The sequence below is a fragment of the Pimephales promelas genome, chromosome 15 (genome assembly GCF_988280905.1).
Source record: "Pimephales promelas chromosome 15, fPimPro1.hap1.1, whole genome shotgun sequence".
Lineage (NCBI taxonomy): Eukaryota > Metazoa > Chordata > Actinopteri > Cypriniformes > Leuciscidae > Pimephales > Pimephales promelas.
In genome coordinates, this window is record NC_142783.1 from 2,144,418 (window position 1) to 2,171,602 (window position 27,185).

At 36.6% G+C, this 27,185-nt stretch overlaps 1 protein-coding gene across 2 annotated transcripts in view; it reads right to left on the reverse strand.

The window, feature by feature from the left end:
• The window catches only part of ift43 (intraflagellar transport 43 homolog (Chlamydomonas)), a 32,150-nt gene extending 7,491 nt beyond the window's left edge, over positions 1-24,659 (reverse strand). For both annotated transcript variants that reach the window (XM_089120020.1, XM_039651124.2), the window contains exons 1-5: positions 24,575-24,659; positions 23,866-23,967; positions 15,009-15,079; positions 8,372-8,407; positions 5,877-5,923 (exon numbers count right to left, since the gene is read on the reverse strand). In XM_089120020.1, the coding sequence (XP_088976146.1) occupies positions 5,877-5,923; positions 8,372-8,407; positions 15,009-15,079; positions 23,866-23,967; positions 24,575-24,619 (301 nt within the window). In that variant the 5' untranslated portion in view covers positions 24,620-24,659. The remainder of the gene's footprint in view (positions 1-5,876; positions 5,924-8,371; positions 8,408-15,008; positions 15,080-23,865; positions 23,968-24,574) is intronic.
• Between the last annotated feature and the right edge of the window lie 2,526 nt (positions 24,660-27,185).

The window sequence follows — 27,185 nt, forward strand, 5'->3', positions numbered from 1 at the left end:
ACTCGTTCTTGACTCGGACTCGACTCTCTATGGACTCGGTCTCGACTCGGACTCGACTCTCTCTGGTCTCGGACTCGACTCGGACTCGACTCTCTCTGGTCTCGGTGTCGACTCGGACTCGACTCTCTATGGACTCGGTCTCGACTCGGACTCGACTCTCTATGGACTCGGTCTTGACTCGGACTCGACTCTCTCTGGTCTCGGTGTCGACTCGGTCTCGACTCTCTATGGACTCGGTCTCGACTCGGACTCGACTCTCTATGGACTCGGTCTCGACTCGGACTCGACTCTCTATGGACTCGGTCTCGACTCGGACTCGACTCTCTATGGACTCGGTCTCGACTCGGACTCGACTCTCTATGGACTCGGTCTCGACTCGGACTCGACTCTCTATGGACTCGGTCTTGACTCGGACTCGACTCTCTCTGGTCTCGGTCTTGACTCGGACTCGACTCTCTCTGGTCTCGGTGTCGACTCGGACTCGACTCTCTATGGACTCGGTCTCGACTCGGACTCGACTCTCTCTGGTCTCGGTGTCGACTCGGACTCGACTCTCTATGGACTCGTTCTTGACTCGGACTCGACTCTCTATGGACTCGGTCTCGACTCGGACTCGACTCTCTCTGGTCTCGGGGTCGACTCGGACTCGACTCTCTATGGACTCGGTCTTGACTCGGACTCGACTCTCTATGGACTCGGTCTCGACTCGGACTCGACTCTCTATGGACTCGTTCTTGACTCGGACTCGACTCTCTATGGACTCGGTCTCGACTCGGACTCGACTCTCTATGGACTCGGACTCGACTCTCTATGGACTCGGTCTCGACTCTCTATGGACTCGGTCTCGACTTGGACTCGACTCTCTCTGGTCTCGGTGTCGACTCGGACTCGACTCTCTATGGACTCGGTCTTGACTCGGACTCGACTCTCTATGGACTCGGTCTCGACTCGGACTCGACTCTCTATGGACTCGGTCTTGACTCGGACTCGACTCTCTCTGGTCTCGGTGTCGACTCGGACTCGACTCTCTATGGACTCGTTCTTGACTCGGACTCGACTCTCTATGGACTCGGTCTCGACTCGGACTCGACTCTCTCTGGTCTCGGGGTCGACTCGGACTCGACTCTCTATGGACTCGGTCTTGACTCGGACTCGACTCTCTATGGACTCGGTCTCGACTCGGACTCGACTCTCTATGGACTCGTTCTTGACTCGGACTCGACTCTCTATGGACTCGGTCTCGACTCGGACTCGACTCTCTATGGACTCGGTCTTGACTCGGACTCGACTCTCTCTGGTCTCGGTCTTGACTCGGACTCGACTCTCTCTGGTCTCGGTGTCGACTCGGACTCGACTCTCTATGGACTCGGTCTCGACTCGGACTCGACTCTCTCTGGTCTCGGTGTCGACTCGGACTCGACTCTCTATGGACTCGGTCTTGACTCGGACTCGACTCTCTATGGACTCGGTCTTGACTCGGACTCGACTCTCTATGGACTCGGTCTCGACTCGGACTCGACTCTCTATGGACTCGTTCTTGACTCGGACTCGACTCTCTATGGACTCGGTCTCGACTCGGACTCGACTCTCTCTGGTCTCGGGGTCGACTCGGACTCGACTCTCTATGGACTCGGTCTTGACTCGGACTCGACTCTCTATGGACTCGGTCTCGACTCGGACTCGACTCTCTATGGACTCGGTCTTGACTCGGACTCGACTCTCTCTGGTCTCGGTGTCGACTCGGTCTCGACTCTCTATGGACTCGGTCTTGACTCGGACTCGACTCTCTCTGGTCTCGGTGTCGACTCGGACTCGAGTGAGGTGGTCTCGACTACAACCCTGCTCATTAGAGTATCAGTAGACTCTGCTTAATATCTGCCAACTCTTTATTGTGATGCTCCTCCAACAGACACTCTACTGACTATAAGTAACTTATTCTAACCCTACCAGTCTACTGATACTCTACTGATACTCTACTGATGCTGTGATGAGAGTTAGTAGACATGTAGGTGCAATGTTTCTTACAGAATGTGTTAAAGGGAGCATCAAAATGACGTGAAACCGTAGTTAACACTTTTTATAGTAACTTTGTTAATAAAGACGGTACTTCTATATAACTAACAAATGTGAATTAGCAGTCATTGAGCTAGTCTTAAAGGAGTAGTTCACTTTAAAAAAAAAAACTTTTGCTGATAATTCACTCACCCCCATGTCATCCAAGATGTCCATGTCTTTCTTTCTTCAGTCGAAAAGAAATTAAGGTTTTTGATGAAAACATTCCAGGATTTTTCTCCATATAATGGACTTCAATGGGGTCCAAACGGTTCAAGGTCCAAAAGATTCAAAGGGCTGTAAATGATTCCAGACGATGAAACGTTCGCTCATTTAAAAACAAAAAAAAGTTTTATAAGCACAAATGAAAACGAATCTTTTCCCGAGTCAACTTCTTCATTTTGTTTGTTGAATGAACCAAACGACACGAAAAAAGATTTGTTCGTTTTGATGAACGAGTTCGAACAGGAGAGTCACGAACGCGCATCAGAACAGAGCAAGGCGAGCATTTGAGCTTATAAACTTAAACTTTGTTATTTATTTATTTATTAAACGAGCGATCGTTTCGCTTGATAAGACCCTTATTCATCATCTGGTGTCGTTTAAAGCCCTTTGAACAATTTGCACTGAAACTGACTTTTGGACCTTGAACCGTTTGGTTCCCATTGAAGTCCATTATATGGAGAAAATCCTGGAACGTTTTCATCAAAAACCTTAATTTCTTTTCGACTGAAGAAAGAAAGACGTGGCCATCTTGGATGACAAAAGTTTTTTTTTTTTTTTTTAAAGTGAACTACTCCTTTAATGTTGTGTGTGTGAGTGCAGTGTTTGTGACATGAAGATTCCTCCAATCAGTGTGTTGATGAGAAAGAGTGTGATCCGCTGAACAGAAAAACCCCACAGATGCTTCTTGAAGGAGGATCCAGATCACTAATGACATTTATGCATTCGGCAGACGCTTTTCTCCAAAGCATCCAAAGTACAAATTATTTACATTCTTGTCAGTTCTGGTTTTCCCAGGGAATCGAACCCATGACCTTGGCGTTGCAAGCGCCAACACTGACTAAAGGAAAGCCTAAAATGCATGTTCAGAAAAAAGTAATCTAGAATCCCTTAAAACCACATGCTAACAACTAACACACTGCGTCGTTTTGAACGATTCGTCAGTGGCATTGAATGAATCCAAAATATAGTTATAATGATTTCACTTGCTTACTGCCATCTGGTATTTATTTTTTCCCTGAGCTCATGCATTCTGGGTTATGATCTTCAAAAAAAAACGATCCCTCCACACACACACACACACACACTATCTCAAGGAGATACACGTGGTCATTTTTAATTCCGTCTCCTGTCACAAAAGCCACGTTCAATTCATCTCCCTGACCCTCATAACAAGCCCCGTTATCCTACATTGATAACTTCTTCCTTTTCTCTCATTTTTAATTAAAGCTAATTAAAAATGCCAGCCTCGTTTAGTCACTGACAAGATTCATCTGTGTTCCTGATCCACAAATAAATGCAGGCGCGCGCGAGCGCTGCTTCATATTCATGAGCGCGAGGTGACAGCGTCCCCTCATCGCTAAAGCGTGTGGTTCAGCAGATTCGGGCCCCCGCGGACCCGCAGTCAGATCTAATGCTCTCAGAGCAATGACATCAGAAAGCCTCCGCAAACAGGCCGTCGCCGGACCTGAACTTTTACACCCTCGCTGCGTCTGGCCCCATAATGCACCGTCGACACAATCCTCAATGTGAAGCGGCTCTCGCTATGCAAACGCCACCATTAAGCGGCCAGAGAAAACAGCGTTTGGTTTAATGAGGTCGCGATACGACCCGTGACACACAAGGTCGAGGGGGAACGGACACTGAAACCGGGGTTTGATGCTGATTCTGTCAAAAACTCGAGTGTCACGATGGCCACATTATTCTCTTATTTATATTTATGAGTGTTCTCACGGGGGACGGGTCGGATTCAGTGAACAAGCGACGCCGCTCAGACATCAGTGTGATGTTTTATGCAGAAGCTACTAGTTAGGAGTTTGATTTGCGTTTAGTATCATTGATATAACATGAATGAAATTAACTAAAATTCAAATGAAGAGAAAGAATTTAAAGTTCTTCTAGTCATTTTGGCCTTTGTTTAGGGCTGTGGAGCGACCTATCGCATCCAAAATAAAATTTTGTGTGCACCGTGTATAATTGTTTTTTAGATATAGATACTGTACACACACATGCATGTACATATATTTAAGAAATATTTGCATCTATATATGAAGAGTTCAGATGCAAAAGCCTCTAAATGCCATTTGAAATTTTCTTCTTTAATGATGATTTTTTACCAAACTTGTATATCTAAGTTCAGTGATTTCACTTAAATAACAATTAATAGGTAATTATCATTGCCATTTAAGTGAAATTACTGAACTTAAATATACAAGCTTGATAAAAATCATCATTCTAGAAGAAAATTTCAAATGGCACTTAGAGGCTTTTGCATCTGAACTCTTCATATATTCATACATTTATATTTTATGTATAAATAATGTTTTTCTCAAATATAAGCATAAATGCGTGTATTTATATATACAAAATATTTATACGCAGTACACACACATATAATGTAAAAACAAACTTTTATTTTCGATGCGATTAATCTTTTTTTTTTATTTTCTCTTCATTTGAGTTTTAGTCATTTTGTTGTGTTGTTTTGTCTTTTTTGGGGCTCGAAAATTTAAGTTTGACAAAAAAAATTTGAGGAAATTTTCGAAATTTGAGGGCTCGACAATTTGAGTTTACATAATATGTGTGTGTACTGTGCATAATAATTTTTTCATGCATGGAAATGTTTGTATGTTTATACTGTATGTGTGTATATAAATAATTTATATTATATATAAATATTTTATATATAAATAAAAAACATTCTTAAATATTTACATGCATGTGTGTGCGTGTATTTAAACAAAACAATTATACACAGTACACTACACACATATTATGTAAAAACTAGGGCTGTGAAACGATTAATCGCATCCAAAATAAAAGTTTGTGTTTACATATTATATGTGTGTGTAGTGTGTATAATTATTTTGTATATATAAATACACACACATGCATAGAAATATTTGCATTTATATACTTGATATATACAAAAAATTATAAATATACACACATTTTTCTTAAATATATACATGCATGTGTGTGTATTTATATATATATATATATAAAATAATTATACACGCTACACACACACACACATATATATTATGTAAACACAAACTTTTATTTCCGATGCGATTAATCTTTTTTAAATATAGTTTTTATTAAGATTCATCAGTTTATTTACTAATAAACTGATGAAAACAATGAAATAAATCCAGTATATTGACAATTTATTAGCAGAACAATGCATGTTGGTTAATTTGTCATTAATTCTTAAATCTTCTAACAAACTTCTAAATCTGACAACATCAAATCTGCTTTTAGTGTATTTGTGACACTCAGTCAGTAAAGATGATGTATTTGACTGTAGTTTAATGCATATTCTGGCAGCTGTATCCATCTTTATTTTATAATCATTTAAGGTCTCTTAATCATTTATAAATGCAGCCTTAGCCTGAAGATGGCACGTCTCTATCAGGTCTTTAAGCCTAATGCAAGTGTGTTTGCCGCTGGTGTGTGTAATAATAACTTATCAATGGCAGCAGCTGGAAGCTCGCAGGATCAGCCCTCTTACGGGATGTCCAACAGTAAATTAGCTTCAGTTCTGTTTGAATTTCACTGGAGATGTTCATGGTGAATGTGTTTGAAGTGGGAATACTCACCGCTCTCAGTGTCGGAGCCCTCGGGGGTTTGAGGCCGCAGACGCCGGCTTCACACACGGGGAGAGACACACAGTTAAACACACATACGCCATCCATGAACAAAACACACACACACAGCATCTTTATTAATGAAAACGCTCTCCGAAGTGGTCAAAACGCCATTTTCGTGTTGTCGTGCGGACTGTCCAAACTGAGGTGTTGGATAACGGTGGCGTAGTAGTCATGTGACGCATACAGGTGAAACTGGAAAAATTAGAAGTTCATTTATTTCAGTAATTCAACTTAAAAGGTGAAACTGATATTTTTAAACCATCCAGATATGTTTTTCCTCGAGTAACCTCGTAAAGACAGTCGGTTACGTGACGTCTTAAGAATAAAACGCGTGTGACAGACAGACAGACACCGTAATGGATCCGTGCACTCGCTCTTAAAGTGAACGCGAGCCCATTTATTTTGTGAATGTAATGTAACCAATAGATTCTGGACTAAATTAAGTTCCTTTGTTTTTAGCCCTGTAAATATGACCTTCACTCTCAAAGAGGTTATTTTGTATTATGAAAATCCAAAGTTGCTTTCCCAAGAGTATGTTGTTAACTTCTTTATTTTTGTATGCAAAATTCTTCATCCATAAGCAAAAATGGCTTAAATCTCCTTTGAGCTTTCCTCTTTTTCTTGCTGATTTTGACTCTTTTATTTTGTCCCTTAGACTTATAATATAAATAATAAGAAAAGTGATTTTTTTTTGATGCATTTTGATGATTTATTCAAAGACATGACTTGACCTTATTATGCTTTTCTTTCTTTCTTTTTCTGTATTACATGATTTGATGTATGCAAACCTGGATGTTTATTTTCTTTTTAGTACATTTGTTTGTTTGTACACCTTGCTTAATTTCCCTGAGTTGGTTGTTATAAGTTCTGCAATAAATTAAAAAAAAAGTGGACGCGGCCATATGTGTCTGTCATTAATGGTGTTGGCACAAGCATTAATTGTAAGGTATCAGAATTAATAGCCTATGTATTTAATTCAGTCAGAACTAAAAGACTATCCAGTGTTATTCTACATTGGATTACTTTATTCAGTTTCTTAAAACTTTTCTTTTTATGTCTCTTTATTTGTGCCTTTTTTCTATTGTATTTATTTGTGCTACTTTTTTTCAATTTAATTTAAAGATTGAAATCAAGCTGCATAAACTCCCCATTGTAAAAACAAACATTTAGGTAAGATCATTGTAATACAAAATTGTCTAAAAAATGATAACTGATATTTATTAATCTATAATTATTTTTTTAAACATGCACTCTAAAAAATGCTGGGTTGTTTTAACCCATCTTTAGACTCAGCTATTGGGTTAAAGGTTTAAATTACATTTTTAACCCAACATTTGGGTTTTTCCATATTTGACCCAAATTTGGGTTAAAAAACAATCAAAATCCTGTTTGATGAGGGCGTACGCCTGTTCTGACTTTAATTTTGTATCTTGCATCAAAATCCTGTCTATTCATTGTGTGCATTTAATGTATAGTGTCCCAAAAATAAGGAGAGTTTTACATGCAGGTTTTAATTAACCACTTGTAAACTTATGTCCACTGTTCTTTGTTATATAAATATAGGATTTGTATGACATCTATAAGCATTATTGTCGAATCGAATCTGAATTAATACCAAGCCCTAATCAAAATGACAACAAATAAAGGCTTGAAATATCTCACTTCGCATGTAACGAGTCTATAGTTTCATCTTTTAAGTTGAATTACTGAATTAAATTGCACGATATTCGAAGTTTTAGAGTTTCTCCAGTACTGTACCCACAGATATTGGTGTTTATAGCGGTTTTGTGCCTGTTATGTGGTTCACTTTCACACACTTGCTAAAATATGTTCCTTTACACACTCTTCAAAGATGACAGAATACACTCGCGTTTGCTAAACATGAGCAGTTTTAGTGTTTTAGACACATATATAACGGTGAGAGAGCGACCTGACGCGTCAGTGAATGCTGAGATATTCTGAGATAATAAAATTATCCTCGCAGAAGAATTACGCGATACGTTTATTATTCATTTCCTCGTCTGTATCATCTCAGAGAGCTTGTGTGAGGGTTTACGCATGCGCAGTAAAGGGGAATTCAGCGATTTCCAAAACGCCAATATGGACGGAGAGCGCTTTTAAACGAAAATGTATCCGGATTAATGTAGACGATGTTTTCTATAGTCAGCTACTGTGAATGTGAGTCTTGTCGTCCAGTTCTCGGGGTCTCAACGCTCCTGATCTAGTCCATAAGCACAGGTTAGACATGTGAACTCCACCATCATGCCTTTTAATCAGAGTGATTGTTCTCGCATTAACCAAGGACACTTTCAGTATGGCGGTAATTTCCTCCTTAAATCAGGAGCATAAACAAACATGTGGTTTTCTTAAGCCTGCGTTAGTTCCTAATCACTGCATGCTAATCTGAATCATGAAGGCAGTAAAAGCAGAGATAGTGAACTCACTCCTCCAGCTCTTCAGCAGCCTGACGTCTCCCAGACCTGTGGAGGACAGCACAAATCAAACTTACAACAATCAACCGCACAATCACAACTCCTCCAACTCACTCAATCACTCCACGAGCGTGTGTGTGGATCTGTGTCTCGCCAAGCGGCTCCTCATCGAGAACTCACACAGCTTTCATTAATCACCATTCATTGGAAAATAATCATTTGTAGGCATTAATAATTTTCACACTGTTTTGGAAAATAGTTGAGGAAAATGGCTTAGAATATTTATTTATTTTAATCTCGAGCTTCAGTTGTCAAATCCGCCCTGATTTATCAAGGAAAAACTTTGATATTAGATATAATTTTAAGAAGACTCTAAAACAGATTATAATTAATAGTATCACATCAGTTAATTTGTGACTGTTTATAGGTACTGATATTATCAAATGCTGTATGATTGTGTGTATATGTGGATAAATGTATACATATGAATGTTATATTTGTGAATTTTAATTGTACATAAGTTTCAGTACTTGTACGGGCCCCAGGAAGACTAGCAACCTTAAATAAATAGATAAATAAATAAATATTGTTAGTAATATTTATAGAAAAATCATGCGTATCAAATATGATCATCAGGTTTATTAGTTCGTCTCTCAATCATCACTGAATTGCGTTATATGATTTAAAACTACAGAAATTTGACCAATTAAATATCAAGAATAGACACTCTTGGCAGATATGGATATTTATATGCATTTTATGTAAGGATCTGCTATACTGTTATAAATATCATCAATAGCATCATAATCTTTTCGTTCATTAATATCAGCATTTGCACCAAATTGAATATTTTTACTCATTTTGGGCCTGTAAATAAAACTGGGCTGTTTTTTCCTCCATATTTTCAGTTTATCACACTATATTAGCCATAAAAGCCTGATTTAACAAATATGATACTGTGATATATATATATATATATATATATATATATATATATATATGTCTAAACATTGAATAAACTGTTCAGTTTTAAAAAAAAAAGGTGTTTTCCTGACTATCACTTCACATGTCAGGCTCGTTTAGAGGCGCTGTACTGAAATCCTGCTGGTGTTTAGCGCCATCTAAAGGCTCCTGAGATTGACTGTGTTCATTTGCAGTACAATCTGTGTGAAACTGTGCTAGAATAATACACAGATGAAACTTTAACATTTATGGTTGTTGAATCAAAAGCCACAGAAATATAACTCTGGCACTAGTGTGTTCGAGGGTCCCGTTCTCTCATTACAGCGCCATAAACACACTAAAACTGCCAAGAAAAGTTGTTGGGGATAAAACATATTGCGACAATTTGGCCTCAAAGATTCATCAATAAACCGACAGATCATTTAGTGTCAATTAGGAGTGATAGATCTGCAAATCCCGGGATTTCTGCCGTGGGATTAGTGGGAACAGAGCGCCGGTGATTGAGCACGAGGGGTGACATTGAGATGAAGAAGGAGACCTTGTCTTCTTCAGAGGGGGCGATTACTTTGTTTCAGAAGCCGAATCAATGCCTGGAGAAGACCTTAACACCTCCCAGCCGGGACAATCAAGAGGAGTTTGGCAGACGCTTTGACCTTTCCGCAGAGTTTGCTTTATTCTCCGCTAACGGAGCCAGTAGATATGGGGTTTTCACAGTGATGCCATGCAAGAAAAATATTAGGATTCACAAACAACCTTTTTTAGATGAACACCTCCTAAAAGAACAAGAGTAAGAACCTTTTGTCCAATGGAAGCTCAAGATTGTTTATGGAACCAGCGATCCTCATAAAGAGCCTTTATTTTGGAGAGTGAACTTTTAATTTCTACAGTATATGTATTATATGCAAAATAACCTACTATTTACAAAAACATTCACAAGTTTGTGGTGTGTACGATTTTTAAAATGTATTTAAAATAAGTCTCTAATCAAAAGAGTAAACACCGTGAAATATTAAAATAACAATTGTGCATGTGAATATTAGGGCTGTCAAACGATTAATCGCATCCAAAATAAAAATTTGTGTTTACATAATATATGTGGGTGCACTGTGTATAATTATTTTGTATATATATATATATATATATATATATAAAAATACACACATATGCATGTATATTTCAGAAAAAAAATTTATTTGTATATAAAATATTTATATATACAATCTATATACAGTATATATATGAAAATATGTCTTAAATATATACAAGCATGTGTATTTATATATATAAAATAATTATAACAGTGCACCCACATATATTTATGTAAACACAAACTTTTATTTTGGATGCGATTAATCGCGATTAATCGTTTGACAGCCCTAGTGAATATTCCTGAATTTATCATTACTCCAGTCTTCAGTGTCACATGATCCTTCAGAAATCACTCTAATATGAGGATCTGATGATCAAGACACATTTATGATTATTATCAGTGTTGAAAACAGCTGCTTCATATTTGTGTGTAAATACTAATACAATTTATTTTTCTGGATTCAAAGGAAGTTCAAAAGAACAGCATTTATCTGAACCTTTTGTATCATTAAAAATGTCTTTACTGTCACTCTCGATCAATTTAATGCATCCTTGATGAATAAAGTTAATTTCATTTAAAAAAATAATAATCTTACTGACCTCAACCTGTTTAATGTGGATGACCTTTGAAGTGGATTATTGTGGGAAATATTGACTTTCTATTTTTTTAAATACATGTACAGTGAAGACTTAAGTGTGCAGTATTCAGTGACTATCATGATAGTGTGGCATTCAAAACACAGAACTGGACCGCAGTCGTACCTGGCATAAAGACGTGTAAAAAACTGTTATTAAGATTAAAAAAATAGTTATTTTACTATAGATTTTACCATTAAAATCACTAATGCACTTGTATATATGATATAAAGTTGGGGGGGAAAACAACTGTCATATGCACCGTAATACAAAACGTTTTTTTTATCAATTAAATACTGTAAAAATTCATAACATGTCATTAGGCTTTAGATATTCCTAATTTAGCTCTTGAGAGTACTTAATATTGGATCAAATCACTCATTTTGAACCGCATCTTCATGTCTATTAAATAAAATGAGCAACACGAGCTTTACGGATATACATCATGAAGGCAAACACTCTTACTGTTGAGATTCTGTGGTTTTCTCACACATATGATGCACATGTAAATGTACTGCAGACTTTAGGGCTCATGCACACTTTCAACTAGATTATTTTTGAAGTTATTATAGCTCGTTTTACAAGATACTATTCAGTCTCCTACTTGTGTTACTCGCCATTAAATTATTTGTGAAATGTAATTGTGATTTCTGAGGGAAAACTCCACATGTTTTTCATTGTACACTGAACGGATTCAGAATGATGAATATGATGAGCATTTGTATCAGAGACTGTAAATGGAAACGTGTGTTTGTGTTTTCTTACATTAGAATTTACAGGAGAATTACAGAAATAAACGCTGCCGTTAGGAGGGATCGTGATGTTCATTTAACAGGAGATGATGCCATCATGTGGCCACTGACGGTCATTGCTTGCTGTTCCTCTACTGGAGTCAACAACAAACCCTACAGGACTGATGTAGGATTAGGTGCATTTGTTAAAAGTGTTTAGGAATGTTTGGAGGAATACTACAGGCAATTTATCTTTACAGGGTTCGTAGACACGCCGTAAAATTAAAATTACAGGACTATAAAGGACAACAATCAGAGATCTCACTAATCAAACAATATCTTTCTTATCTTAAAATTTAAAAAAAGAAAGAAAAGGTAAATAGACAAAAAAAAAATAATCTAATAAAACGAAATTAAGTGCAGCACATGCAATGACTGCGGTAACTTTTGTCATTTAAAGGACACTTCCCTGATTCAGACTGATTTGACGGACCCGAAGAAAGAAAGCTGTATCGTACACTTGGATATTTATATGAGCAATATCACACTCCTACCAATCTATATCAGACGGACTGAAGAGGTCAATTTAAGCGAAAAGACTGTTCAACATGACATCATCACTTTTGCGTAAACATACATGCCACTTTCAAGTCAAGTGGTGTGTTATCTATACGCATTTTGAGCTATCCGCGTGTATTTGAATGCCATTAACGTCCGATTGATTCCTCGTGTATGTACACGTCGTTAAATGTCCGAGCGAAACGAAGCAAAATGTAGATCTACATCTGGGAGCGATATTTTTTTTTTCCTAGGATGAAGACTCATAAATGCCATTAACCCCAGTGACGGTTAGGTTTAGGGACGGGGTCATATATTTATATAGCCAGTAATGTAACGTTAACTCAACGGCGTTCATAAACACACTGAAAAGCGATTATGCGTGTTTTGGCACGCCAAAAATGGAAATACGAATTGGCATGTCATTCATCTGCCATTTCATGAGATCAGTCTGGATTGTTTTATCAATAAAATTAAATGCTAATTTCACATTTATTGTCTTTCAATAATTCATGCACTTTTCATGTACCTTCCATAATATTGCTTGAGGGATTTCTAGGACTTAAATTTTTTAAAAAGTCAAATTTAAGCACCTGTCTTACAGAGGAAATAAACAAGAAGTGTTAGAAATACAAAGTTTCAGACATCGTTCAGAGACTAGAAAGAGAATGAATTATTCTTATTCCATCTTATTAATACAATCATTTAAAGGTGCATTATGCAACATTTCGTGTTGAAAAAACCTGTTTTTCTAACCCATACATGCTTAAAGGATCGCCTGATGGGCTGAATGACACTGCATGAAAAGTGGGATTTTCGTCCCCGTAAACTGTCGGAAATCTCCCTAATTTTCGGCAGTTAACGACAATTTACAGAGTGTGCCCTTCTCTGATCACTGAGATCGCCTCTATAATCCTGTACAGTGAAATAAATAAGAGGGATTCAGGACGGATTGAGATTGGACGTGACGTCACGCGTGTTCACGCTTGTCTGGCTGGTTTGTGTATTCGCCGCCATTCTCCGTATCAGCGAAGACAACTCGAGCGACACAACTTTAGTCAACTTTCCACAAAAGTAGAAGATGGATTCAAAGAGACCGGCTTGTAGTTCATCCCAAACCTCGACGCAAACTCCACGTCAGACAAAGAAAAGAAAACTTCTGTCGAGTGCCAGGCGTAGGAATAAGACGAGAGTCAACATCGGGAAGCTTTCAATAAACGGAGAGATCTCCGGTCTCAAACGGGTCAAAGTAATAACTTATATTGTTCATGAACGTGTTTCAATAATCATACAATCATAAGTGGATACAGTAAACACATAAAACACTTCAACATGGAGATAGATGGAAACAAAAAAACGTTTTTCAAAGCAAAAAAGTTTTCTACCCCCGTTTCCCCCTCACACACACACACATAAATGTGTAATTTACTAAAACGCCTTTCCTTTCATATATTTAAAATGACTTGCAGATTTATAACTTTATTATCTTTGAAGACATTATGACTGTAACAAAAGATGTGTGCGGCTGATGCTCCTTAGTTCTGCAAAAACTCAGAGACTTGCACAATGCACCTTTAAAGGAGTAGTTCACTTTTGAAAAAACTTTTGCTGATAATTTACTCGCCCCCATGTCATCCAAGATGTCCATGTCTTTCTTTCCTCAGTCGAAAAGAAATTAAAGTTTTTGATGAAAACATTCCAGGATTTTTCTCCTTATAATGGACTTACATGGGAACCAGGTCCAACCGAGGTCCAAACGACAGTTAATAACAGTTTCAGATGCAGCTTCAAATGTCTTTAAACGACAGCAGACGATGAATAAGGGTCTTATCATGCGAAACGATCGCTTATTTCAAAACTTATTCCAAAAATGTAACTTTTCTAAGGACAAATGCTAGCCTTGCTATATTCTGTGAGGCGCGTTTGCAACGTCACGTAATACGTAATTACGTTCAAAAGGTCACGGGCGACGTAGCCGGAAGTACAGAGTCAGTGTTTACAAGTTGAACGCATAGGTTGAACGTGAAAACTAACTCAAACGTTTACAAAAAAGGAATTAAAAGGTAAAACAACGATGTCGGACGATTTTGATTCTGTACTTCCGGCTACGTCGCCCGTGACCTTTTGAACGTAATTACGTATTACGTGACGTTACAAACGCGCCTCACAGAATAGAGCAAGGCTAGCATTTGTCCTTAGAAAAGTTACATTTTTGGAATAAGTTTTGGAATAACCGATCGTTTCGCATGATAAGACCCTTATTCATCGTCTGGTGTCGTTTAAAGACATTTGAAGCTGCATCTGAAACTGTTATTAACTCTCGTTTGGACCTTGGACCGTCTGGTTCCCATTGAAGTCCATTATATGGAGAAAAATCCTGGAATGTTTTCATCAAAAACCTAAATTTCTTTTCGACTGAGGAAAGAAAGACATGGACATCTTGGATGACATGGGGGCGAGTAAATTATCAGCAAAAGTTTTTTCAAAAGTGAACTAATCCTTTAAGAATTATCTGTATAATAAAAAGCTGGACTGAAACACTGCGGTGTAATGAAGCGTGTGTGCAACTGTCTCTTATTGACAGCAGCACATGCAGTGTTTACGTGTTCATGTGTTGAGTCGATGTCGGGCAGAACAGTGTGGGCATCTCAGGAATCTGCAGGTTTACTCACTTGGCAGATCCGGTTCCTGCGCTCTCCTCCGCCCATCCTCCCTGCCGACGGGCCGGTTTCGGTGGAGGACCCTGGGATCAAACACACACACTCTCAGTACATTCACAACATGTCTTATGTGTGAGCGCTCAAACAGATGTGTGTCTTTCTTCACATTAACTACTAAACATTTCAGGTACGCACATCATAGTTTGCTAATGCGTGTATTAAAGAGCACCTGTTGTTCTTTTGTCCATGTGCATCTGTCTTTAGTGTGTGATGTTGCTGTTAGAGCATGAAAAAGCTCCAGATATTCTCTATATCAGTGTTTCTGAACTCCTGAAACGCCTCCATTGTGGTCTTGAGTCTCTTCCGGGAACGAACACGTCACAATATTCCTCATTATAATAATTAATGCGCCGAATAAAGGGGCGGGGCCTGGTTGAGTTAGTTAGTAGTGTGTTAAACTGGCGGTTCGGGACATTTCACAAACACACTCGAAGCGCTCGACCAATCACAACACACTGCTCCAGCCGACCAATCAGAGCACAGTGTGCTCTTCATGAGGAGGGGCTTCATAGAGACAGGAAGTGAACAGAGCGTTACTGACAGACTGGGAAGAGAGGAGCCGCAAAAATGGAGAATATGAGGAGAATAATCAACATTCAAGCAGGAAAACCTGCTCTAGGAGAGCCTGAAACACATCAAGACTGAGTGAAAGGGCATATACGTAGGTCCTCTTTAAATGTTTTTTTGAATGGCAACTATAAGGTAAAGGCGTACAACACTAATCACATCTTGATAACTATGTACCATATGTTAGAGTAATAGTGCAGTGATGAAAACTGTTAAATAACAAATGTAGTGATGAAAACGTGACACAAATGAAAACTCTTATATTTGAGTTTGTTCTGTGTCTAGATCAAGACATTCACCAGGTGCATCCTGGGATGCTTTTAAACAGTAGAGGAGGAGGAACATGTGTCTCCTATAACGATCTGCTACAACTCATTCAGGGCAAATTAAGTAAATAAACAAAACAAATAGTAAGCAAATATATAAAACAAATAATTATTACAATAAATTCATAGGCAGAATATATATATGAAGAGTTCAGATGCAAAAGCCTCTAAATGCCATTTGAAATTTTCTTCTTTAATGGTGATTTTTATCAAGCTTGTATATTTAAGTTCAGTAATTTCACTTGAATGGCAATGATAATTACCTTTTAATTGTTATTTAAGTGAAATCACTGAACTTAAATATACAAGTTTGATAAAAATCATCATTAAAGAAGAAAATTTCAAATGGCATTTAGAGGCTTTTGCATCTGAACTCTTCATATATATATATATATATATATATATATATGTGTGTGTGTGTAAATTTAAAATTTAATGTGTCTTTGCAAAATTACAGATTATTCTTTAATTATTCTAAATTATTTTTTCTTCTTTTTATTTAATATAACCCAAACTTTTGGATGGTAATATAATAATCTGCAACATTCTGATAATAATGATAGTAATGATGCTGAAAACACTTCATTTAAATTGTAATACTATTTAACAATTTCACAGTTTTGACTGTATTTTTGATCAAATAAATGCAGCCTTGGTGAACAGAGGAGACTTCGTTCAAAAACATTAAAAACTCTTAATGAATCCAAACCTTTAAATAAAGAGCTGGGTTACAATATGGTATGAAATAGCACTGAAGTAAGCGAGTGTAGGACAGTCAGAGCGCGCTGAATGGGTTTGAGGGACCGCTGTAAGTGTGGGAACCGTTCTGACCGGGCATGACCCAAAATAGCTTCACAGCAGAAAAAAAAACATCTCACTTTCTTCTTTCATTCTGAAAATAGTGGTTTGGGCCACGACAGCGGTCCTACGAGCGGCTGAAGAACGGTCCAGCTTTAACAAGACAGAATTCCTCGGGGCACAACAAGGGTGGGCAACACACACACACACACTTGAAAAAAGATATTCTCATTACCAAATTGGGTCTGCAAATAAGCCAGAGCCCTGCAGGAATTCAGTTACTCTCGGCATAAAAACACAGCAGAGCAAATAAACTTCCGTTCCTGGGTTCCTTCAGCGGGGTCATTTGTAAATCCTGATGTCAGGATGGGGGGGGGTCGCTCTGCATTCCACCTCAAATGAGACGCTACATGTCTTTCATGCGATTCATGGAAAATGGGTCAGCAGAGAGAACAAGGGGAGTGAATATTAATGAGTGTCCATCAAGTGCCATCAATTCACCTGAATAAAATCACATAAAAGTCTCCTGTACTGAAGATATGAGCTTGTTAATTCACTGCATCTACAGTGGAATAAAAATAAACGGATCTTAAATAAATTAAACCTTTTAGGTTGCATATATTGTATAACATTATTTTGATGAGTTCTGTTGTAGATAATTACATTTAAGAGAAAATATTTGTAAGATAATTACATTTTTTTTAAATGCAATCGTTATAATGTATATATATACTGTATGTGTGTGCATTAAAAGTACCATTTTCCAGTAGCGAGAATGATACTGAACCAAATAAAGATAAATGTCTTGCCGTTTGTTGTCTTTATTGAATCAGATAAGAGTAAATGAGTCAATGAGTCTATGAGTGAGAGAAAAGAAAGACTGAACAGTGCAGATCGGGTAAAATCCTGCAAATAATTTTTTCCTTACACTTGAAATGCAATTTTCATCTTTACAAAGCTTCTCTTGCGCATGCAAATTGAATGTACGCTTACAAACGTATGTACACTTCCACAAATCTTACCCTGCGCTAGGGCTGCAACAAACGATTATTTTGATGATCGATTAATCTAGCGATTATTAGAACGATTAATCGACTAATCGTCGATTATTTTGCCGGCTAATCAGTAAGTTTGTAATGATTATTCAGCTTTTTCAATTAGTTAAAACATTGAGTTAACATATTCTTATTATAATATGAAAAAAGAAAATCAGTTCAGCTTTTGAATTAGTTGTTTTAATGAATTTTAAGCCAACTAAACAGGTCATTCTCTTTACATTTTCAGATTTCGGTCCAACTCAAATCACACACAAATGCTCTAAGCATTTAATAGACCCACTGCTTTTCTTAGAACTGAAACAGAAAAAGGGACATTTACTTCAGGACACAGAGAATGGTAAAACATTAATCTGCAATCCATTATTACAAGTATAAAATTACAACAAAAAAAATTTTACATGACAATTGAGCTGTCAGATACGTTCTCATTCACCTTTTAATTTACAGTATGAAAAAGAAAAAGTAACTGCCATGATATTCTTCCAAACATCTCCTTTTTTAAGTCATGATTATGGAACAAAATACAGGAAAGTGATATAATACCTAATAGTGTTACAATAATGAAAACAGCCCTGGCTCCTAAGCTCGATCAAGCTTTATTCTATGCAAAATGAATCATCACATTACTGTAATTACATTATTATTGATAATATTATTACTATTATTAGTAGTATTTTTTTTTTTACTATTATTTTTTTTTACTATTACTTTGAAACACTGATGAACAATGTGCTATTAATGGTGGCATAACTTTGAACAAAGTAAACATCATGATCATGCGTAATAATGATAATTTATGATGATGTGCTCATCTTAGTTAATGTTTTAATTGAGGTGTTGTTCATTCATGAAGTCATGAATGAAAAACGTTGAACTTGTGTTAGTTCCTGATGATTCATGAGATATTAATGCATGAATGAATGCATAATTCATGCATTAACTTATACATGAATTCATGATAATTCATGTACCCTTACCGTAAAGTGTTATCTTTATCTACGCGATAAAAGGTATCTTTTTCATGTTAATCAGAGTTTTTGTCCCAAACAGACGCGACACGCGAACTTTCTAATTTAGAAACGGTTCCTATTTCTGCGACGTCGCGGCTGACAGAACGAAGAAATTACACTGGTTATGAGTATACATTATTAATTTTTAGTTAAAAATAGGTCACTGTTCCACAAGCGATAACGGATAATTAGGAAGACAAGATTTTGAAAGCATATAATATAGCATTCAAAATGAATTCTATGCAAACAGACTACTTCATAACAATATTAGTCAATGAGTAGGCTATATTTTGTCCATGTTTTGATTTTTAATAATGTTATTTCTTGATTTGATTATGTCCTTACCCATTTCCAATGCGAGTGTGGGCCAACACGCTGTTCTGATGTGTGGCGTCTCACAGTCGCGTTGCGTCTAGTGTGGACAGACAGACTTGCTGTCGCTGGAATTTTATCGCGTCGTGTGTAGTTAGGACACGGTGTAACACACATTTTTGTTAAAAAAAAAAGAAAATAAAAAAAGGCTTTTAAAATCAATTCCCTATTTTGATTTTTTGAAATTTGTTTTGAAACGGATCGATTCTGCTATCTGTGTTTTTTACCTAGATAGCAGAAGAAGACAAAGAAATTACTCACTGCTCTTAACTTTTGTAACTTTAGTGAGGATTCATCATAGTTCTACATATAATCACCTTTAAAAAATCATTCTGTTTCTTAGTACCATGACAAAAAAAAATTCAGATAAATAACTTTAAAGCAGTCAAGAGTGGATATAAAATAAAATCCGCCCCAGTGTTTAGCATGAGGATCAACAATAACGCTGGATGCTCGGACGCGTCTGCTTCATACAAGTAAAACATACATTTACAAAGAAACTAAATTAAACACTGACTATCAAGACATGAGGAAAACAGGCCCGTCACTCATCATGGCAGAAACATGTATTTCGTGTAGATGTGAGGTCACAGGGGACTCAAGAATCCTGGTTTTACATCGGAAAAACGCAGCCTAATTTGGAAAGTTTACAGAAAATAAAAAAACATAGCTGGGATTCCTACAGATTCCTGTACGGCTCTCAGCACTCTTGGGGACAAACCCAGAGCGACCAAAGATGGCATGCCTCAGATGCCGATGCCCTGCGGTAACAGCAGAGAAATATGCCTGGAGCAGTCTTTAGTTCATGTGTAAGAGAGAGTTCACTGAGGGAAACTCCTTAAATAGACCAGCGCTCAGGACATTCATACTGTTATACTCGCACTTAGAACGGGCTTTGCACTGCATGATGGTTTCATATTTATGAAATGAGTATTCGATACTATCATGATACTTGGGTGCCGATTTGACACGTATTGGCATTTTTAAGAATTGTGATTCTAAAAGTATTGCGATTTTGTTTTCTTTTTAACACTAGACCATCGGGAAAAGCTAAAGCATACACTTATATGATGTACTGTATAAGATGAGTCCTTTTTTACGAAAACAGTTCATCGCATCTTTCTGGGTTTTATTTCAGATTTTACGTCATTTAATACTACATAGCACTGATGTAGCTGTAGTTATTTTTGTAGTATACTCATAATAAAGTATACTACAAAAAAAACAGATAAGTCCAGAATATGAACGCAAAGTGTTTAATCTGACGTTAAGCATTTTCCTCCCATAGAAACTCATAAGAACGCTAGATGTAGCTTAATGCATATTAGAATGCCCCTTATTATGTCGAAATATTTTGTCTAAATAACGAGATATTATGTTGAAATAACGAGATATGTCATAATAACGAGATATTATGTTGAAATAACAAGATATTATGTCGTAATAACGAGATATGTTGTACAATAATGAGATATGACAAAAAATAGATTGTCAAAATAACGAGATATGTCGAAATAATGTCATTATAACAAGATATTATGCCATAACGAGATATTATGTCGTAATAACAAGATGTCGAAATAATGACTAATGTCATAATAACGAGATATTATGTCGTAATAACGAGATATGTCGAAATAACGAGATATTATGTCATAATCACAAAATATTTTGTCGTAATAACAAGATGTCAAAATAATGACTTATGTCACAATAACGAGATATTATGTCCTAATAACGAGATATGTCGAAATAACGAGATATGTCGAAATAATGAGATGTCATAATAACGGAATATTAAGTCATAATAACGAGATATGTCGAAATAAGATATTATGTCGTAATATTGTCAAAATAATGAGATATGTCGTAATAAGATATGTCGAAATAACGAGATATGTCATAATAACGAAATATTATGTCGTAATAAGATATGTCGAAATAACGAGATATGTCGTAATAAGGAGATATTATGTCGTAATAAGATATGTCGAAATAATGAGATGTCATAATAACGAAATATTATGTCATAATAACGAGATATGTCGAAATAACGAGATACGTCGTAATAAGGAGATATTATGTCGTAATAAGATATGTCGAAATAATGAGATGTCATAATAACGAGATATTATGTCATAATAACGAGATATGTCGAAATAACGAGATATGTCGTAATAACGAGATGTCATAATAAGATATGTCGAAATAACGAGATATGTCGTAATATGCCTGCCCTTGATAAATCCTGCGGCCGAAAACGATCGTCTTTAGAATAACACGCCCCTATATATGCAAGTCTCCGCCTCCCCCCACGCCCTCATCTTACGCCATGAACACAAGGAAGACGGCAAAGAAGAGTGTTAGGCAGGTGTTGGGAATTATTTTCTCAAAACGCACTAACTCAAAACGTGCGTACACCACCTCCTGAGCTGGTGTAGGATTTGAGCGTGCCGTACGCCAACGTTCATATTGATAAATCTCAAAGTCACTGTGGTTTTGGGTGTACGCTGGAAATTTGTTGTACGCACTTTTGATAAATTAGGGCCTTTGAGATTTCGCTTTTACAGTTAAATGCCCCATTGTACTTTCACGATTGGTTGCTGATAAAAGGAAATTACCATATTTCTGATTCGACAGCATTGTACAGGAGAGAGAGAGGGCTTTCTAACGGTGTGTGTGATGACAGGCGACGATCGAGGAGCAGCGGGAGGATTGAGAACGACAACTTTTGATGAATTTAGGAGAAATCTACAGACACAGTGTACTGTAGTCAAATAAAGGTGTATTGCAGACTTTTTTTTCCACCACAAGTCTGAAAGAAGATATGTTAGTAAAGACAAATAGCTCAAAATCAACCAGTGAAAAAAACTACTTATTTTGCCTGCCTGTCTCACCTTAATATCAATTCTGGAATAATTTTTTTTTTTTTTAAATCGTAGAAAAGAATTTGCGATTGTCCTTTTCTGCAGTATCGCTACACGATACCAGCTGTGCGTTTTTGCTCTCTTCTCTGCTATAGCGAATAAACACACGCCACTTCCTCTCACTCGCTGATTGAATTGAACATAATTTTAATAATTCCTGCAGGTTTTGCTCTCACACCACAAGCACACGAACCACTGAAGTACATGCGGCACTCTCAAACAGCTCACGAGTACACAAATTACTTCACGGCTTATTGCGCTTAAACGGTCAAATACATCCAAAATTAGCATGTCATTTAATTTTTCCAACTTTTATTTAAAGGGAAAGTAGTCAAAAGTAACAGGGTGGGCATTAAATTGAGGGACAAGCTACAAAGCTTGATTATAATTGCTAAAATATATGTAATAATTGAAAAGAATATATGCATTAGAAAGAATCTTTACTGATATACCAAACAATGAAAAAGAAAATAGGGGAAAAATCATGTATAGTAGGCCTAAGTGTTGTATTTATCCTGACAATGGGATACGCAATGCTTTCAAATGCATTTAATGCTTTTACTCTATTTTGACAACTACATGAGTGTTCATATTTGAACTTTAAACTTTTATCCCAGTACTTCTATGATAAGTTAAACTATTGCATAAAAATGTTATTTATAAAAAAAAAATGTATATTGTTCAACATTTAAATACAGTAAGACCATGATCTTTACTAGGGACACAAAAAGCACAGAATCCCAGGAATGACCCAAATGCATGTGTCCTGTCAGATTCAATTTGGAGCCTTTTTTCCCACATATAACAATATACTGATCTGGTTCGTTAAAATATAAAAAAAAAATTTTAATGGGAGAGAATGTGTACTGTGTGCTCAAAATCATATCACGTCTTTCTTTACTTACTAGATACGGTTACTAGACCTTTTTCCGGTAACACTTTAGAATACGGTTCCTTCGTTAATGAATAACTACACAAGAACTAATGAGTAACACAATATTAACAATCTAGTAACTATTATTAACTAAAATAAATTCTTATTAACGAATTAGTTAGTAATAGCTCACAGATGAAAGTGTTACTAGATACTTCTGTGGGAATTACTAATTATTTCGATCCGTATTATAAAGTGAAGATCATTGGAACTAACTAGTAATTACTCAAGTGTTACTACATGATCTAGTCATGATTTGTGCAACCGTGTGAGATTTTTGGTGAACTTTAGTATACTTTTAGAAAATGTCTTTAGTAACACTTGAGTAATTACTAGTTAGTTCCAATGATCTTCACTTTATAATACGAATCCAAATAATTAGTAATTCCCACAGAAGTATCTAGTAACACTTTCATCTGTGAGCTATTACTTACTAATTCGTTAATAAGAATTTATTTTAGTTAATAGTAGTTACTAGATTGTTAATAACTTTTTCAGTAGTTATCTGGGAAGTATTAAAAAAATAGTAGTTATTGATTACTTAATAGTGAACTACCACTTTCGTCTGTGCGCTATTACTTACTAGTTCGTTAATCAGAGTTTCTTGTTAGTTAATAATAGTTACTAGATTGTTAATATTGTGTTACTCATTAGTTCTTGTGTAGTTATTCATTAACGAAGGAACCGTATACTAAAGTGTTACCCTTTTTCCTTTAGTCAAGTCTTAAATAATCATGACTTCCTCAAACGAAAAGTTTTTCTCTTTGGTTAATATTCATAAATTCAGTAAAATGTGGTTGTTTTGATGCAGACTGACCTCTGTGACAGAACTGAGTGATGAAGAGGATTTCCTCTGACGAGAGTCTTCAGTGTTCATCATCTCCGCAGCCTGACGAGCTCTTCTGCCTGACCGAGCCGCCTATTCAACATGAGCAGAACACCTGTCAATCATAACCTCTGAGCAGCACACCTGTCAATCAACAGCTGGCTTCTGGAATAATCCATCCCAACATTAACAGACATTAGAAAAAAATTACAATCTGCTAGAAGAAAATTAGGTCCATTTTAACACTGAGATGTGCTTTCTGTAATGTTTTATCAGTTACATAATAAAAAATAATGATTTGGTGTTTTTTTAATTAGATTTATTTTGATGTTCAGCGTGAGAGAGTCATGTGGTCCACAGACGCCATTACTGTTACTATGGCAACAAGAGGGACGCGCCAACTCTGTTTGTACGCGATGAACGAGAAACTAAAGCAAAGTACGCGTTCCCTTAAACACACAAACAACACTAATAACTCATGTTAGTCCTGACGAGGAATCTGCGTGACTAACGTTAGTTCATTTGACAGGGTATCGGCTGTTTAGCCCACAAAACCCTAACTTTACTCAATGTCCTGCAGTTTTGAAACGCGGCGTGAAAGAAAGACTACTGTGAGCCTTTCTGCAAGCTGCTCCATGTCTCCACAACTGTCCATCTGGTCACGAATCTCTAAAAACAGTGTAATATGAATTCAACTCACATTTTTAGATAATCCACCGTCTGCCAGCTGAAGACTGTCGTCCATTTCTAACGGAGCCGAGTACAGGAAGTGACGCCACGCCACCGCTGAATCCTGTCCATAGACATACACTGTATACTGTATACACTGTGTATATGTCTATGAATCCTGTCACTTTATGAATTTAAGGGCAAAATAATTATATCCAAGACAAATTCTTTCTTACGTATTTACAGTGATTAATGTGATTGTAAAAAAGTACACACAAAAAAAAATATATAAAAAAATGACATAAAATCAACGGATAAACAGTAAATCGATGCTATAATTAGTTACCATGCACTTTACCATGTTCTAGGCATGTGCCATATAGTATTCTTTAAAGTATTATCATACATAAAAAATAAAAACCTGTAATAATTAAGTGTCATTAATATATATTAAAGTGCCTTGAAATCAAATACAATCGGTGTACCATGGTATCACCACTGTCATGGTTTATGTAACTGAGGGGGGTTAATTGACAAAAAACGTATGTGTCAGAATATGTCTATTTGGACTTGAGGACTTCTGACTGTAATACATGTATAAGAGTATTAAAAAATATAAGGGAAAGTTTTAACATTTACTGAACTTTATGAAGTCTTTATCTTCATATACGAATATCACTTTTTTTATAGTGATCAGTCACTTTCCCCAATAATGTTATTACCCGCAAACATTTAAGAAAGATTTATCCTAATAAACAAACTAACACACAAACAATAAATAAATATATTTATATACTGCATACATTTATTTATAATTTATAAATATGTATATGCAAGTGAAACTGACACATCTGGGCATAACGTTTGGAGATCAGAAATGTCACTCAGTTTGTGATATTTATGTCATGATTGTTATTATTATTATTATTATTATTATTCAATTCAGAAACTTTTTTCTCAAACTCAGAACATTTTTGTTCTCTGGCGTACAGCTTGGAGGTTTATACTTTATTAAAAAGTAATAATATGCCATTACCATCACGTCATCACCATCATGTCTTCATCATCCCTTCATCACTAATCACTATCACTTCATCACCATCACATCACCATCATTTCTTCACTATCACTTCATCACCATCACATCACCATCATGTCTTCACTATCACATGTCATTACAATCACATGTCATCACCATCACTTCATCACCATCACATGTCATTACAACCACATGTCATCACCATCACATCACTATCACGTCTTCACCATCACTTCATCAACATCACATGTCTTCAACACCACATGTCTTCAGCATCACTTCATCGTCATCACCATCACATGCCATTGCATCACATGTCATTACCACATGTCATTACAACCACATCTCATCACCATCACTTCATCAACATCACATGTCATCACTGTCACGTCATCACCATCACATGTCATTACCACATGTCATTACAACCACATCTCATCACCATCACTTCATCAACATCACATGTCATCACTGTCACGTCATCACCATCACATGTCATTACCACATGTCATTACAACCACATCTCATCACCATCACTTTATCAACATCACATGTCTTCACCATCACTTCATAACCATCACGTATCATCACCATCACTTCACCATCACTTCAACACCATTGGGCCTACATGTCTTCACCATCACTTCACCATCAATTCAACACTATCACATGTCTTCACCATCATTTCATCAACATCACTTGTCTTTACCATCACAGATGGAAATTTAAGGTTGATCAAGGCCATGATCACATCATCTTCCAGAACAAGAAATTCATGTTTTAACGGAGAAGCTTGACGAATTTTCAAGTGGTAAGATTTTATCTCAAGTTTATTTTACTAAAATTTTCTAAAACTCTAGGTCACTTTAGAGTCAATAGCAAATTAACATACACACACACACACACACACACACACACACACACACACAAACAGAAATTAAAAGACTGTCGAGCAAAAACAAAGTTACAGCAAAAACAAGTATCAAAAAGTTCAGGAGTTTAGTTCTTTGTCACTGGGATATTGTGGCATAGAGAGTGTTTCTTTGCTGTCCTCTTCATGTCCGTGGGACACTGATGACATCCACTGATCATCTATTGTTTATTTTTGTTTTTTAAGGGAAATGTTGGTTCAGTGCCAGCGATCTGGGGTCTTATATTGTTTAGGACATTGCCTGTGTATGTTGATTTAAGCCACATGGATCTTGCCATATATAGAAATGTTGATATGCAAGTTCCCACTGCAACTTGACATCAGTTATTTCATGCAAACTGAAGTATGGACAGTGAAATCTGAATGAGGTTCACCAGCTCTTAAAAGGGAAATAGTGTTTCTTTGTTCAGCTATATTTGAAACAATGATGCTAATGACGCTCCAAATAAAGATCTGCTTCAATAAAAAGTTATGTGAAACCATACATGGATATATTAGCCTATAATGAATGACTTCAAATACACCCATTGAATGTACAGACATAATTTCAGCACGATTATTATCAACACACTGACTGCAATTCATATCGTAACCTGTAAGCATATAAGTAAACTACTAGTCAAAGGTTTCGGATTGATAAGATATTTAATGTTTTTAAAAGAAGTCTCTTCT